The 15,412-nt window shown below is 35.3% G+C and overlaps 1 protein-coding gene across 6 annotated transcripts in view; it reads left to right on the top strand.

Moving 5' to 3' along the window:
- The window catches only part of LOC6045247, a 262,138-nt gene that overhangs the window by 35,412 nt on the left and 211,314 nt on the right, over window positions 1–15,412 (top strand). For all 6 annotated transcript variants that reach the window (XM_038253760.1, XM_038253834.1, XM_038253908.1 and 3 more), the window contains exon 3: window positions 2,747–3,527. In XM_038253760.1, the coding sequence (XP_038109688.1) occupies window positions 2,900–3,527 (628 nt within the window). In that variant the 5' untranslated portion in view covers window positions 2,747–2,899. The remainder of the gene's footprint in view (window positions 1–2,746; window positions 3,528–15,412) is intronic.

The raw sequence follows: 15,412 nt of genomic DNA, 5'->3' as shown, positions 1-15,412 counted from the left end.
CATCTATACAAATATTTTTGTTAAGTTTGGTTTTTACCAGAATTTTCAAATCTAACATTGAGACATTTTGATAATATAAGAATATGATCCTTAAATACAATTTTTATAGGGTTTATTTTTTTTACAATGTAATTTGAGAAACAAATGGGTCATTCCACCTGAAGTGTGCAAGAAAAAATGCAAATTTGATAATTACCATCTCCGATTCTGCTCAAATTTGGCAGAGCTGTTGAGACTATCAAAACATGCAAAAATCCCGAATTTCATCTAAACAGGACCACCCCCTCCATTTTTATACCCTCCCAAAAAATCGACTTTTTGGCGATTTTTGAGCGAAACCCTTATCTTCAAACGACGATAACTCAGGAACCACAAAACTTAGAGGGCTGGTCTTAGACTCAATTTTAAAGAAAATTGGACGAAGAATCCATTTCCGTGTTCAAAATTTCATTAAAATATGTTTTTTACCTGTATTGCGCAAATGAACTGAACTGAAAACTTTAATTGGCGGTATCTCAAAACAGCCCTGTTTATGTTTTCAATTTGACCTCACCATCGTATTCCCCGGCCGATTTTACATAAGAATCACTTATCGACAGAAAGGAATATGTTTAGTACCAGAGATATCGAATTTTAAAGATTCAAGTATTTGAGATTACCTAAATTAGCTACACTCGCCGCATCTGCTAGAAGCACTCAGTCGTGCTGATCAATAATTACTACCTGGTACATGTGTTCTGTAAGATGAATTATTTTTATAATTTTATACTGATTGCGCACATAAGAACGTCTGTTGATCCTGTCGCACTTTCTTTCCCGGTAAATACAAATTTAAACACTCAGATTACAGATAACAAAACTGGTTACAACAAAACGACTTTATTTGCGTCAACTTGGCTCTATTTTGCAGTAAATTAACTGTTCTGACCTGCTCTGAGGTCTGTCAGGGAATGGGACTGTTCTGAGGTGTTTTTCCTACAAGAAAATGTACGGTCAGGACAAGTTCACTGACCTTTTCGTCCTGTTTGTGTTCTGTTATTTACAAATATGTGTGTGTTTACATGTAACGTGGGGTGGGAAAACTAGACAACATAAACTGTGGCAAAAACTACACGAAAACAGAGATAATCAATACCTTGAACAATCTATTTTGTGTATAAGGAATATTTATTGGGTAATTTTTAATGCACTGTTTTTCCTGATCTCAGTGTCATTGAAGTAAAATTTGAACTTTTAATATTTATTTGCAAATGCTATAGAGTTTTTACAATACAATTTTCAAAAATTTATTATTATTTATCTATTATTTTTATATTTTTCCTAATTCCTTCCCACTTTATCAAATTATTTCTTTTATTTCTTCTTTTATTTGAAGCGAGAACAAATGCAGAGCTGGCTGTAGTAGATGAAATAATTCGATGGTAAATTTAAAAAATAAATAGGGCTGTTTTGAGATACGGCCAATTAAAGTTTTGAATTGCGCAATACAGGTAGAAAACATATTTTAATCAAAATTTTGATCACGGCAATGGATTCTACGTCCAATTTTCTTCAAAATTGAGTCTAAGAGTGAATCTCTAGGATTTGTGGTTCCTGAGTTATCGTCGTTTGAAGATAGGGGTTTCGCTCAAAAATCGCCAAAAAGTCGATTTTTCGGGAGGGTACAAAAATTCGGGATTCTTGCATGTTTTGATAGTCTAAACAGCTCTGCCAAATTTGAGCAAAATCTGAGATGGTAATTTTCAAATGCTGTTCCGCTTCAGATGGAATGACCCATATATCAAATCTTGATAACTGAAAACCATCAAACAATTATTGAATCTTCAGCTTTTGATCTGTCAACCGAGATGACTGAATTTTCAGCAAAACAAACTGACATTTCTTTTGCTGAAATTTCAGAAATTTTTGAAACCATTTTACTGAAATTGTAGTAAATCATATGCAGGAGTGTAGCCAGAATTTTGGTTCGGGGGGAGGTGGCTTGGAGAAGAAATTTTCTTCTTCTTTACTTCTTCTTTCCTCTCTCCCATATGTCTTCCAAAAATTTCGGGGGGGGGGGGGCTTCAGCCCGAAGCCCATCCCCCTGGCTACGGGCCTGATCATATGTTAATGTGACTAATATAAGTTTACTGAAAATTCAGTAAAATTTCAATTGCTGAATCGTTGACTGAAATTTTAGTTGATAAAAATTTAGTAATTTTTCACAGGATTTATGCGAAAAAATAACCGGTTTGTTCATCTGGAAATGTAGACTGATTTGAAAAATTTCACCTCGAAATTCCGTAATGTTAATTTATTGCAACCCTTAACTTTCCTGTACGAATTTTGGTGAAGTAACATAATTGTAGAGGTCAATTAAAATAAAACATTTTCGAGGCTCACATTTTTATTAAATCTGTTTATCGTCGCTTGTGTGCTATCTTGTGACACGTCTGCTGTAAAAAGATAGGACGTGTCACAAGATAGCACACAAGCGACGTTATGTTGAGTATTGAATCTAAAACTAAAATATCAATAACCATTCATTAAACAATCATTTTACTAACAAATAAGAGTTACTGTATTTCATTGACATTTTGAAGTTTTTTGAAAAAATATTTTTTTGGTCCCCTGTTTTTTCGAGCCAATAGTAAAGTGGGAAAAATATTTGCAACGACCTAAATTTAAGTAAAATAAAACCGAAATTGTTTCAAATGCCTCCAAGTGTTGCAAATTTAAAATATATTCTTCTTTCTCTTCTTTTCAGGCGACCTTCAAGAAAACCTTCCCCCCCACCCCGAGTGACATAATGCAAAGTGACGTAAAAACCGCCCGCACATGTGACACCCAAGTCCCGCGAAATAATCCAATTTAGACGCGAGTTCTCCGTGTGCGTGTGAGTTCGTAAAATACCACAACCATGAAGCAATCGGTCGTGCTGTGCGTCCTGCTCCTGTGCGCCGTGCTCGGTGCGGTGGCTTTTTCCGGGGGTCAAAGCGCAGCCAGCGGTGATCCGGCCCCGGGCCGTTCGCCGGGACCACCCGGCGTCGAGCAGCTGTCGGACGCGGAACACCGCGGCGAACCGCTGGACGGGGACGGCTCTTCCCCGACGTACCTGTTCACGCGGGACGCGGCCCAAGACACGCGCCACTCACCGCTGACGTCGAACGACGTTCTGGACGGGCCGGAAGAGGACGAGGAAGATCAGCTTGAGGAAGATGAGGAGGAGGAAGACGTCGGCGGCGGTCCAGAACTAGTCGTAGGTGACGTCAGCAGTGAACCATCGCTGGTTGAAGAAGAGGAGGAAGAAGAGCGAGAAGATTCGGGTAAAATTAAGGCAGAGAATCAGCTGCGAGGGCCTCCGGAGATTCCGGCGGGGTCGACGGGGTGTGGGCAAGGAGTGCAAGACTATCTGAAGGCCGGGGATAAGATTGAGCGGATTGGTGGCGAAAGTGGAACAAGTGGTTCGAAGGAAAGTCTTTGGGTCAGCGTCGGGCATGATCTGTTCGAGGCCAGCAACGGGATCGTGCCGGGAGTTGTTTATCGAGGTAGGTAAATTGCGATATTTGTTATACAGTAAACCGGGGTGACATTGCTAGGATTTCATTTTATTGTTGCAATAATGTCCAACTGGTAAGTGAGCGTTTTTTTATTACGTAACGCAAAAAATCGGATTTTTAGACCCCCTCCCCCCACCCCCCTTTTGTAACAAAATTTCCATACTAATTTTAAAAATATTGTATGGAGCGTAAAACGGCCTCCGACCACCACCCCCCTCCCCACCAACTGCGTTACGTAATAAAAGAACGCTCCCTAAGGTTTTCCTCAAGACTATTATTTATTAAAACATGTACTGGGGTAGGCCATACAAGGTCCATGCACTATTTTTGAAAAAAAGTTTTAGTGCTTTAAAAAAAGTTGCGTTGAAAATTCTTGCTTTGAATTCCTGGGTGACTTTAATGGTCATAGTATTTCTTTTTAAAATCAGATTAAAGGTGTTCAAATTTTAAGTTTACGTCCAATCTTTTATCAATAAGGTTGCTGATATAGTTTTTAAGAAAAAAAAAATCAATTTTTATATTTAGTTAACTAAGTTTATAAGCTTTTTAACATATACATTTTAGATAAAATTGATAAAAAATCAAAATTTCGCCTGCAATTAGTTTAAACTAGTTTTGTTTATAAAATTATCGATTCATATTGCATTTAAAACTGAATTCGAAGCACGAATCAAAAGTTTAATGAAATTTGTTCTACTGGAAATGCCTGTAAATTTGGAAATTCTGTTTAATTATGTTTCAAAAACACATAATATTTATTATAAACAAATTTATTTTATCATCTCGAAGACTTTTTTCAAAAAAGACACCTAAATATGGATTTAACTTGAAAACGGTGCACTTCATCAAAATTTCACTAAAGTATTTTTTGATTGCAAATTTGATTTTACATCAAAAAATGAAGTTGAAATATTTTCTACGACCAATATTTCATTTTTTTGAAAAAATCAGTATTGATTAAAAAATTTATAACTCGGTCAAAGATTTTTTGCACAACCTGGAAATTTCTGAAAAGTTGACATTTGATGTCCATATCAAAAAAATAAAATAAAAATAGTGTTTTTTTTTGCAAATAAAGTTTTAGTGACAAAAATTTAAATTAAAAATCACCAAATTTTTTTTACCTCGTATCATTTTTTTTCAGTGTAGTCCTACAAGTTTGCCGAAGACACCAAATCGAGCAAAAAATCCTTCAAAAGATACAGATTTTTGAATTTTCATATATAATTTTTGTATGGACAGCTGCCAAATTTGTATGGAAAATTATATGAACGAACTAATGATGCAAAATGGCTTTTTTGGGCATACCAAAGTCACCAAAAAAGTTTCAGCCGGACTTAAAAATACAAAAATTAAAAAAAGACCGATTCCGTAGAGAACTGCTCAATTGTTTCTCTCATCTTTAGAGTGTTTGGTACTGAACATTAAGATAATCAGAAAACACATTTAATTTGAATATATTAAATTATTTATTGAAAGCAAAGCTGATTTATATCAATGTGAAATTTTCAATAGAATTGGAATAAGAATTTTCGTAAAACAATGTTTTTTCATTATTATCAAATTTCCAACAGGATGCAGTATGAATGTCAAGCGAGGTTAAATTAAGAATTAATTTTCACTAAATGTTTTTATATTTTCTATTTGTTTATGTTTTTGTCTAAAATTCTTTATATATGGCTGTTTTCGGCTTAGCAGTCGTAAATAATAAATCAAAAACGATCCGTCTTCGTTCTACTTCCGACGTTTCGATGTATTTAACATCATCTTCAGGGATTAGAGCAAAAATTCTCAAATTCAATTTGGCATTGATATTCCCAGATTGAAATTTTTGATTTGAAATTATAAATTAGCAGAAAATATTTTTAGAACATATATTTTTTAAATCATTTGCAATTTGACTTTTTTGCACTTTTATAAAATATTTGATCACATTATAGCTATTTACAAAATAAAGTATTTTCAAATGAAACAGTATTCGTAAACTATTCAAATAGGACCGTTGCAAATGTTTCATAGTTTTTCCCACATTTTTTAAATTTCAATTAAATTTTATATTTGCATTCTTTATTTATTTATCCCTTAACAGGCACTTGAAACTATTTGAGGTCACTTTTATATTTTTATTCTTTATTTTTTTAAACCTGCTGATTATCTCTTATTAGTTTCAAGAATGTTTGTCACTTTTATGATTCCTGACAGCTCTGTGTATAAGAATTCATTTTTCCAGGACATTGGACAATGGTGAATTTATTTTATGATTTCTACGATTATTAGGATTTGCGAGAATTACTAGCATTTTTATCTGTCGTAGGATTTCCAGGGTATTCTTGCGTTTTTATGATTCGCAGGATTCTTAAACGTATAAAAGATGCTTATGCATTTCATAAATTTAGAAATTTCTCAGATATTTATGATTCTTAGATTTCGTATGGATTTTAATCTTAAGATTTCGAGATTTTCATCTAATACCCATGGTTTCTCCGGAGTACCTCTTATTTTTGTCTTTTAAATTAAATTTCGCTGCAACCATGCATTTATTCAACCTGGTTCAACCTGCATCAGTTTACACAGAATACTAACTAATAACCATTGAAATTTCATCCAATTTGGTCGATCCAGTTATTAGTAATGGAGAAAAACGTAAAAATCTCGATTTTACTCTGAGCGGGAAGGGGTTAAGATTTTTAGGTTTGATAATATATTTGTGATTCTAATAATTTTTCTTACTAAATTTTGTTTGCGTGAAATAAATGTTGTCTGCTTGAATCAACTACATGAAAACAAATCACCTCAGCTCTCAACAAAATTCTTCCCAGACACCTTTTTCCAGATTGATCGCGTCACGCTTGGCACCCAGCAATTTACCTTTATCTTCAAAGACACATCCCAGAGTGGTAATTTGTGCATTGCACTCATCTTCATGTCGGATGGAAAACCATCTCACCAAATTTAACCCCCCCCCCCCCTCCCTCTTGAATCCCCGGGAAGCCTGGAAGACTAGAAACGGGTGGTAATACCGACACGAAGCTCGCACACAGTATCTTCTCATGCAGGGATAATGGCTTTGGCTCTTTCACCTTTTAGCCCCCTTCGCGTCGTATTAAGGAGTGGGATCGTAACGTCTTACCAAGACATCATCAACACACACATACGGGAACTTTGTCGTCATCGACGACGTCTTCAAAACCCCTTTTTCCCTCGCAGAGCAGAGGCTCCTCACATCCGGACCATATCTTCATATCCGAATCCAGAACGTCTTGACTCTACCATAAAGTTGGGCTGTTTTGAGGGGGAAGCTTTCATCTTGGATCAAGGTGGTTGAAAAAAGCTGGGAACGGGATTTTTATCAAAACTTTTTTTTAAACGATTGAGTCTGTTTAAAATTTTAAAACTTGTAAATCCCCAACAAAAATTTTCAATATTTTAAAAAAAGTTCAACTTATGTTGACACTTCCCACCTTCATTACACCACCTTGTTCCTCTCTAGCAAGATATTAGGCGAGCGACGTTTGGCCCCACCCCTTAACCTCAATTCCAATAATGACGTGACATGCGAGAGCTCCCCCCTTTCGTGTTTGTCGGTAATGGGTTCGACACACCCGCCCTTCCCCCGTCCAAACCATTACCGTGCGTCCTGTCACAAGAGATGATGGTTGGATTGGATTTTGGGTAACCCCGCTACAAATGAACGTTCATACACTAATACTCGTACTGAACACGTGCGCGGCTGTCATTTTGGGGATCGGAAATTCTTTACGGTTGCCGGCGTAAATGGTGGGATTTTTCGAGGAGAGTTTTTTTTTCTTTTGCTAAAAGATGAGCTTACAATTTGGCGTAATTTTTTCTGCTTGCCATTTTGGACGGAAAAGAACGTGACTCTTTTGGGAGTCATGTGGATTTGAAGAGGATTACATTGTTATGGGCTCTAGTTCATAGTATTTGATCTGGGAGAAATTTTAGAACTTAAACCAAGAATAAGGTCAAATTCAATTTTAATTCAAGCCCCGCACAAAAAATATCAAATTAACAAATTAACAAATTAACAAATTAACAAATTAACAAATTAACAAATTAACAAATTAACAAATTAACAAATTAACAAATTAACAAATTAACAAATTAACAAATTAACAAATTAACAAATTAACAAATTAACAAATTAACAAATTAACAAATTAACAAATTAACAAATTAACAAATTAACAAATTAACAAATTAACAAATTAACAAATTAACAAATTAACAAATTAACAAATTAAAAAAAAAATCTTTTCACTAATTTTTTTCGATTTCTTTTTAAATTTTTGTGTTCATTTTGTGTAACTATTAATTATTTAAGGATGCGTTTCTCTTTTTAAATACTTAGTTTTTATTGGCCTGCAATTTTACAAACTTCAACGATATTTTTTCATATTTTTGGATACCTATTTGAATAATTTGCTTTAAAAACCTAATTTAAAAAAATAGCCAAATTTGACCAAAGAGATACAAAAATTATAACAAACAACTTTAGACATAATTTCGGTAAAGTTTCTATCAAAAAATAACTGAATAACAAAGAATTTTTGAAAACTTTTATTTTCCTGGAGTTTGACGAATTTTGCCAATCTGTATGTATGTATGTATGTATGATCCCCATACCCGCAGGCAACTTGGTCCTGAAACACATGTGAGCGCTAGGTGAACAATTCGATCATCTTTTACTCCATAATCTGTACACCCACGTGCATAAGTTTTTTTGCACGAATTTTAATGCTACAAATACCGACGCATAGATCAAAATGGTTTCCCGCTTCCCTCCCCAAGCGCCGGAAATTTGTAGCGGGTGTAGGGACACTTTGTATAGACGCCCTTGCTCCCATCACGTCACTGAGGGTATGGAGCGACGAGAAATTAATAAGCATGCCCCCCCAGTCGAACCTTCATTAGAGAAGCAGGCAATCCACAACTCACAGCGAACGACCGAGGGAACACCCTACCGCGTATATAATAAGATTGGCGTGGTATGTCTTCAATGATTTGTAAATATGTCAGAATGAATGAAAGAGTTGCCTGTATTAAAAAGGAAAGGTCTCACCAAACAACGGAGTCTTCAGAAAATTTTCATCTCTTCAATTTTGATGATCATGGAAAAACATTGGAAAGCTTCAATCTTGAGTTGCTCCGATTCTCCGTCCGCAGTATTTTTCCCGCAGTCCCTCCGAGATGTTTCTGTCAGACAGCTCCATGCGCTTGTACACGTTGGCCAGCTTCTACTGGGCCTCCTCAAGGGTCGAGACGATCTTGGACCAGAACTTGATGGCTATCGGCATCCGGCAGAAAGTTGCTCCAAACGCGAACTTAGAAAATCTCCATCCGGCGCAGACGAAGTACTTTTCTTTTCTTCCAACGGGCGCGCACCGGGTTCCCAACATTCACAAACCGTCCGAATAACTTTTTTTTTACTCAAACAGATAGGAAAAAAACCCGAAAAACTTCAAAAAAATGACACGAGCAGAAAAATTTGCGTCCGACCTGCCACGCAACCTACTTCGATCTCAGTTTGACGAATTTTGCCAATCTGTGTTCCTAAATCTGGCAACCCTATGATAACTTTTTTACAGTTAAGAAGATTTTATTGAAGTTTTGAAGGTCAGATGAGGTAAGTTTTAATAAAAATGGCTTTAAATTGTACATCGTAGTTTTGAAACTCGAAGACCTGTCTGATAAGATTGGAAACTTTTGAAAAGAGTCAAACAAATTGAAAAACTGGCAACCCTGCCAAGAAATATGGTTTCTTTAGTTTATCTTTTTAAAGATGAAAATAGCACCTTCTGGTCTTTTGTAATTTTTTTGTAATTATGTCAAAAATGTGTTATTATTACTCTTCTCGAGAAAATTTAAATTGTTTTGACAACAAGTACTAATTTTAAGACATTATAACACCACGATATCTTCCGCTGTGCAGCAACGACTAAATCAATTTCCTGCAACTTTTCCGAAACTCGTTATTTCGCAGACAAATTTCCAACGACAAGCCAGCACCATCCGGCCGTTGTTTGTGAAACTTAATTTGCCTCTCTACATAACAAGTTGCACAAGGAAACTTATGCTTTTCTCACTTTTGTCTCACTCAGTGGTGGTGGTAACAATTCAAAACGGACGTACATTCACACATTCTCACATTCCATTTTTCATTATTTTAATTGCCTTTTAACAAAGTTACGCTCCAATTAAAACTCTAGCACAAAACAGCGCAGCTACCTACTAGTGTGTGACTGAGTGTGTCTGATTTCCTTAAGGGGACGACTTCCGGCGTGATGAAAAACGGCGGCGCCGCTGAAAACAAGCACTTTCCGCCATAAATTATCATATCATCCAAAGTTTTGCTCGCTCCATACATTCCCCAGCAATATGCAAAGTCGCAGATGTCGCAAGAAAGGTAGAGAGTAGTTTTGTGATGCTCTGGCGCCAATATGTCATAATTAAGTTTCAGTGTGTGTAATTCGAGGGAACGCGTTTTCGCATAAAGTGGCGCGTGGAAAAAGTTTTTTAATGTTGGCGATGATAGATGGAAATGTTGAGGGTGGTTATTAGAAAACTATTAAATTTCAAGTTATTTGTAAATTACAGTAATTGGAAATAAAAAATTAACAGTTGAGAGCAAAATGATCACGATCTTAACTGAGAGGTTATTGTTAAAATTGAGAAGATAATACTCTCAAAATATGTTCATTTCTGCGTTAATTCTCTCAGTCTTTGGGATGCTTCAAAAATCGACTTTTACTGACATGAACTTACTTCTCTATCTTGAATTATGTCTGACCATTGACCTACTTTCCACTTTACTGCCCAAAAGATGGTCTGAAAAATGTAACCCCATAAAACCACCCCATCAACCAACTCACTTTAAAGCCTCGTCCCAAAACTCCTTCGTAAAAAGCTGGATCTCAAAAAAGGGGTGGTCAACCGCAAGAAGCCATGTCACGTGCCTTCTAGATTTCCCAGTCGTCGTAGTCCGAGTGTGTCGTAGCGTATGTGTGAATGTATGTGTGTCACAGTAATTTATCGCAACTCAGCGCAAAAAAAGAAGAAAGAAGTTTAGTTTCACTCGACTGACTGGTGGGAAAAGGGAAAAATCCTCGTGCTTGACTTACCGAAGGAGAAATCGCATTTTTTTTTTCCGCCCAAACAAAAGCTCCCGGCATTCGACGACGATTTTTCTCCCCTTTTTACGGCTGTGTGTGTAAGCTTTACGTTACGATTCCCGGGAAATGGGTTCACTTTTGTTTCGATTTGTTCCCAGTCGGTGGTGGTGACGTACGTGCGTGTGTGAGGACGATTTTGTGCCGAGTCCTAAATACGATGGTACGATCTAGGGTTTGAGTCCCTTTATTAGTTTTGAATATTTTGAATACAACAGAATTTGAAGTCTTTAACAAGTCTTTACCAAACTTTAATTTCACAAAATAAGAATCTTCAAAAATATTTAAGTCTAGAAAAACTCAAAATTATATTAAAATTATTTTTAATTTCGATGTTCTTCAATGTCTCCACAGCAGTCTTTAAAGTTCTCAGTATAATGAAAATCTAAAAAATATTTAAAACATGAAATAAGCCTTCAAATGTTCTACAACTTCAAGTCAACACTAACTCAAAATTATTTAAAATCTTCTAACGTTTCGTTAGTTACAAAAGTCCTAGAAAAGTATCAAATATTCTTAAAATATAAAAAAATCTACAAATTCGAAAGTCTCCGCTACCTGCAAGAAATCTGTGTTTGTTACTTTTTCATGGTATTTTCCTCACTTCGATCTTCATATAAGCCTTCACAATCTTAATAAATCAAATACTCAAAATCTAAAAAATAAACATCCCAAAATGTATAAGAAATTGACAAACTTTAACGTCTTCATAAACTACAAATCACAGTTTCCAAAATCACAAAAGATTATTTTACAAAAAAAAACCCAAAATCATTATTTTTATGATTAAAATGATTTAAAATTAACAAAAAAAAATCTTTATGCTTAAAAGTTTCCAAAACAATTTTCTTTCGACCTTCAACATAAATTACTATTTTATTTTTTTAAAGTCTACACAACCACCAGGTTATTTGAAATCGTTTGCAATCGAACATTACTAAGAGTGTATAGTTTAAAAAGCTGACAAAGATCAAAATATATCAAGAAATCTTCAAACTTCAAGGTCTCCACAATTTTAACAATCTCTACAAATTGTTGGGAATTTATTTTGATCTGGAAGTTTTATCTCTACAAAACTCTACAAAAACAATCTTAGGACGTTTACAAGTATTGATGAAAACCCATAAAACTCTAAAATGTTTAACATTGTGTAAGTCGGTTTCAAATAATTCTTCACGTTTTTTTCTCAAGTCTACACAAATTCTTAGTTACTCAAAATCAAATTTAATTGAATCATCACCAAGGTCTAAACATACGAAAAATATCTAAGCCATTGATTTTTACAAAAGTCTCATAATTTACAAATTGTTTGAAATTTTCTTCGATCTTAATTTTCTACTTTAACAATCTTGAATATTTCAAATTAATCTTATTTCGATCACAAAAAAAAATCTCTTCAAAATGGCCAGAAAATCTACAAACTTCTAAGTAACTTCAATCTACAAAGACTGCATTTCGATCATCACAATAGTCTCACAAAATTTTTAGTCTCCATAACTCTCATCGCCAATTTTTTTTAAACTTTCTAAGATCTAAACGTCTTTTCTGCTATCACAATCTTAAATATTCCAAAATCAATCTAATTTCGAACAATAAAAAAGTCTTCTTAAGTCTTTTCAAAAATGCCTACACTTATCGAAGCCACCACAATCTACAGTCTTAAAATATAGCAAAATAAGTAAAAATATTCAAAGCTTAACAGTCTATAAAACCTGAATTTTGATCATCACAAAACTCTACAGAAACAATCTTTAAACTTTAAACAGAAACAATCTTTAAAAGTATACACAAATTCCAAATTGCTTGAAAATCTCCCTAAATTCAACCATCACAGAAGTCTCCACAATCTAAAATTAAAACAACCATCAACATCACAATCTAAGTCTCCACAATATATAGATCCTGCATACTGGTCATCACAAAAGTCTTCACAAACCATAAAGTTTAGAATCTTATAAACCTATCAAATATCTTAGCTAATGAATAAAATTACTTCAAAATTACAATCTATTTTCTGTTTTAAATATCAGTCTCCACGTTTTTAAAAGTCTACACAATTTCCAAATTGCTCAAAATTCTCCTCCAATCATCGCAAAAGTCTCCACAACGCTATTTGAAAATTTCGATATGTATTAAACACTTGAAGACCCAATTGTTTTCTAATAATCCAAAAGTCTCCAAAGTCTCCACAGACTGAAAACATCGATTTTGAGAATGTTTTTTAGTTGGAAAACTCTATACATTTAAATTCAGCATTAACCCAAATAACTTCAAAATTATCGATAATTATATAGTCTCTGAACCCTCCAATTCTTGCAATCCCTACATAACCTTAAAATTTATCAATACGCATGTAAATTTTGTATAAACGACTTTAAACATAAAAGTCTCCACACACAAGGCCGAAAAAGCATTATATTTCAAATATTCGTTTGAAAGTAGCATTCAGTCAAAATTCACCAAAAGTCTCTGAAGTCTTCACAGTCTCCAAAAGTTACAACCATAGTGTCGAAAACCTATAATTGTCTACACAGCTGCTAGAATCTACAAATTGTGCTCTTTTTTTATTATAATCAATATTTTCTATATGAATTCATGAATGCCTGCATTTCAAAATCTGCAGACAAATTCAAATTCTACAAAAGTCTACAAAGAACTTTTGAATATTTATCAAGAGATTTGTAAACTCAATTAAAATTTAAATCAAAAAAGTCTACACATTCTCAGAAGCCAGATCACCCTAAATCCATGTTTTTTTTCATGACAGGTTTAAAAAAAACTCAAAATTCTCCAATTAATTTAAGCAAAAGTCTCCACAAAATCCATAAGTCTACACAAGTCTACACAATTCTCAAAAAAATAAAACAATAAATCCCAGAAAAACTCCACGCACCCTGGAAACTCCACGTGTCAAAATGAAATATGGAAAACATTCAGCTTTACTGCGTGTAGAGATAAGGGGTGGGACGGGGGATGGCGAACCCCATGAATAGTTATAACATTTGTATCCCTTTTTGAAAGAGTATCTCTCGAGGGTCGAGTATGAGAAATGGCACAAATACCAAGTTAATAGAATCATTTCGGCTTCCGGAGTGGAGAGGTGAAATATTTTGCAGAGCTTTTGTTTACATTTCAGCTTACCAGATGCTGATTTTAATGTGCTGATATTTGGCTAACCTGAAAAAAGAGAAATGAAACACAATTATTGAAAGGCATAAATTTTCCCCTTCGGAACAAAGAACTCATCCATCAATTCCCCTTAAGCAAACCAAATCACCCCTTTTCTGACCTCCAATCGTCTCCCCACTTGGGCCAGCACAAAATTGAAACGAATGCCCTCTCGTCCCCATAAACCAATCATTTCCAATAATATCAATCCGGGAGATTCCCCTCCCCAGCTTCCAGAAGCCGTTTTGTCTGAATGCTTTATCTTGATTATGAGAGCAGAGGACGAAAAAAAAGCAAAAAACTATCCTTTATCGTCGCTGTCCCACTTTGTGTCCTTTGCCCGTCCCGTGTGGAGACTTTTGTGGAGACTGTGCAAATTTATTAAATTTATGGACATTCATTACTGCTATCCAGCTTTGCGCCGCAGAAGCGCCGCCGCCACAATGTCTAACAGTGGTGAGGAGCTTGCTTGCAAGAAACGGACAAAAAGCTCAGGCTTTTTGCCGCATCCTTTCCCGGATTGAAATATTCCCTTTCTTGTCATCAGTGAGAAGAGTTAGAAACAAAATAGGGGTTTGAGGGTTTAAACGAGAAAAAAAAATAAGTGGCGACATCTAGTGGCGAGTAGCTGCAAGTTTAACTTGCATGCAAGTTCAGCTCTCGTTAAGCCCGCCATCTAGTGGCGAGTAGTGAATACAATCGTTTTGAACAACAATTTCCATTTTTTCTTGAATTTTGTTTCTAGAATTCATCTCACCCTTGTTTCCCAAGTTAGTTTAGGAATTTTCCCTCCCCCGTCATCGCTCAGCACTTTGTTCGTTCGAGCGATTAGGATGTGAATAAATGTATGATTATTCGTGCCCGAGACGAGCTTTGCTTTGTCATGCAAATGTTTAACGGCGTGTCATGAACCGTCGACGCCATTTTCGTCTTTTTTTTTCCCCAGATGAACTCCACCGATAAGAAACGCAAATGTTTTGCGCTATCAGGATTTCAGTAAGTTTGTTTTGCTTGGCAGATGATGATAAATTTAGTGTTGTTTTTTCTTCTTCAGACTATAAAACGAGTCTCAACATTCAGATTCTCGCTTCGCGATGAATATGTCACATTTTTGTGCGCCATATTTTCCCCCTTGTCACACCAAGAGTGCCGAAAAGAGACGTTTTTTCGCCTCCCCTAAGGAGAATGGTCTCCACAGCTCGTGAATGGGTTCAGAAATGAGATGGCAGAAAAAAAAAGCTCATTGAGAAGTGAGCCATAAAAACTCGAACCAAATGGGTTTGGGGGGAAAGTTTCGTTCTGTCAAAAAGACAGTGAGAGAAAAAAAATGGAAAGGAAACAATGGTCGCGTAGAATAACCGAAGACGAAATTGCTATTTGTTTTGATAAAAGTTTTGTCAGCTTGGCACACATACAACACACTCTTTCTCGCTAACTTATGTCGTTTTGTGTTCGAGATGAAGAGTGAGCTCTTTTTGGTTGGTGACAGTTTTGGGTTTTTAGTCACTTTTCCATTGT

This window comes from Culex quinquefasciatus, chromosome 1, assembly GCF_015732765.1.
Source record: "Culex quinquefasciatus strain JHB chromosome 1, VPISU_Cqui_1.0_pri_paternal, whole genome shotgun sequence".
Lineage (NCBI taxonomy): Eukaryota > Metazoa > Arthropoda > Insecta > Diptera > Culicidae > Culex > Culex quinquefasciatus.
The sequence above is the reverse complement of the archived record's forward strand: the minus strand, read 5'-3'. Positions and strand labels throughout refer to the sequence as shown.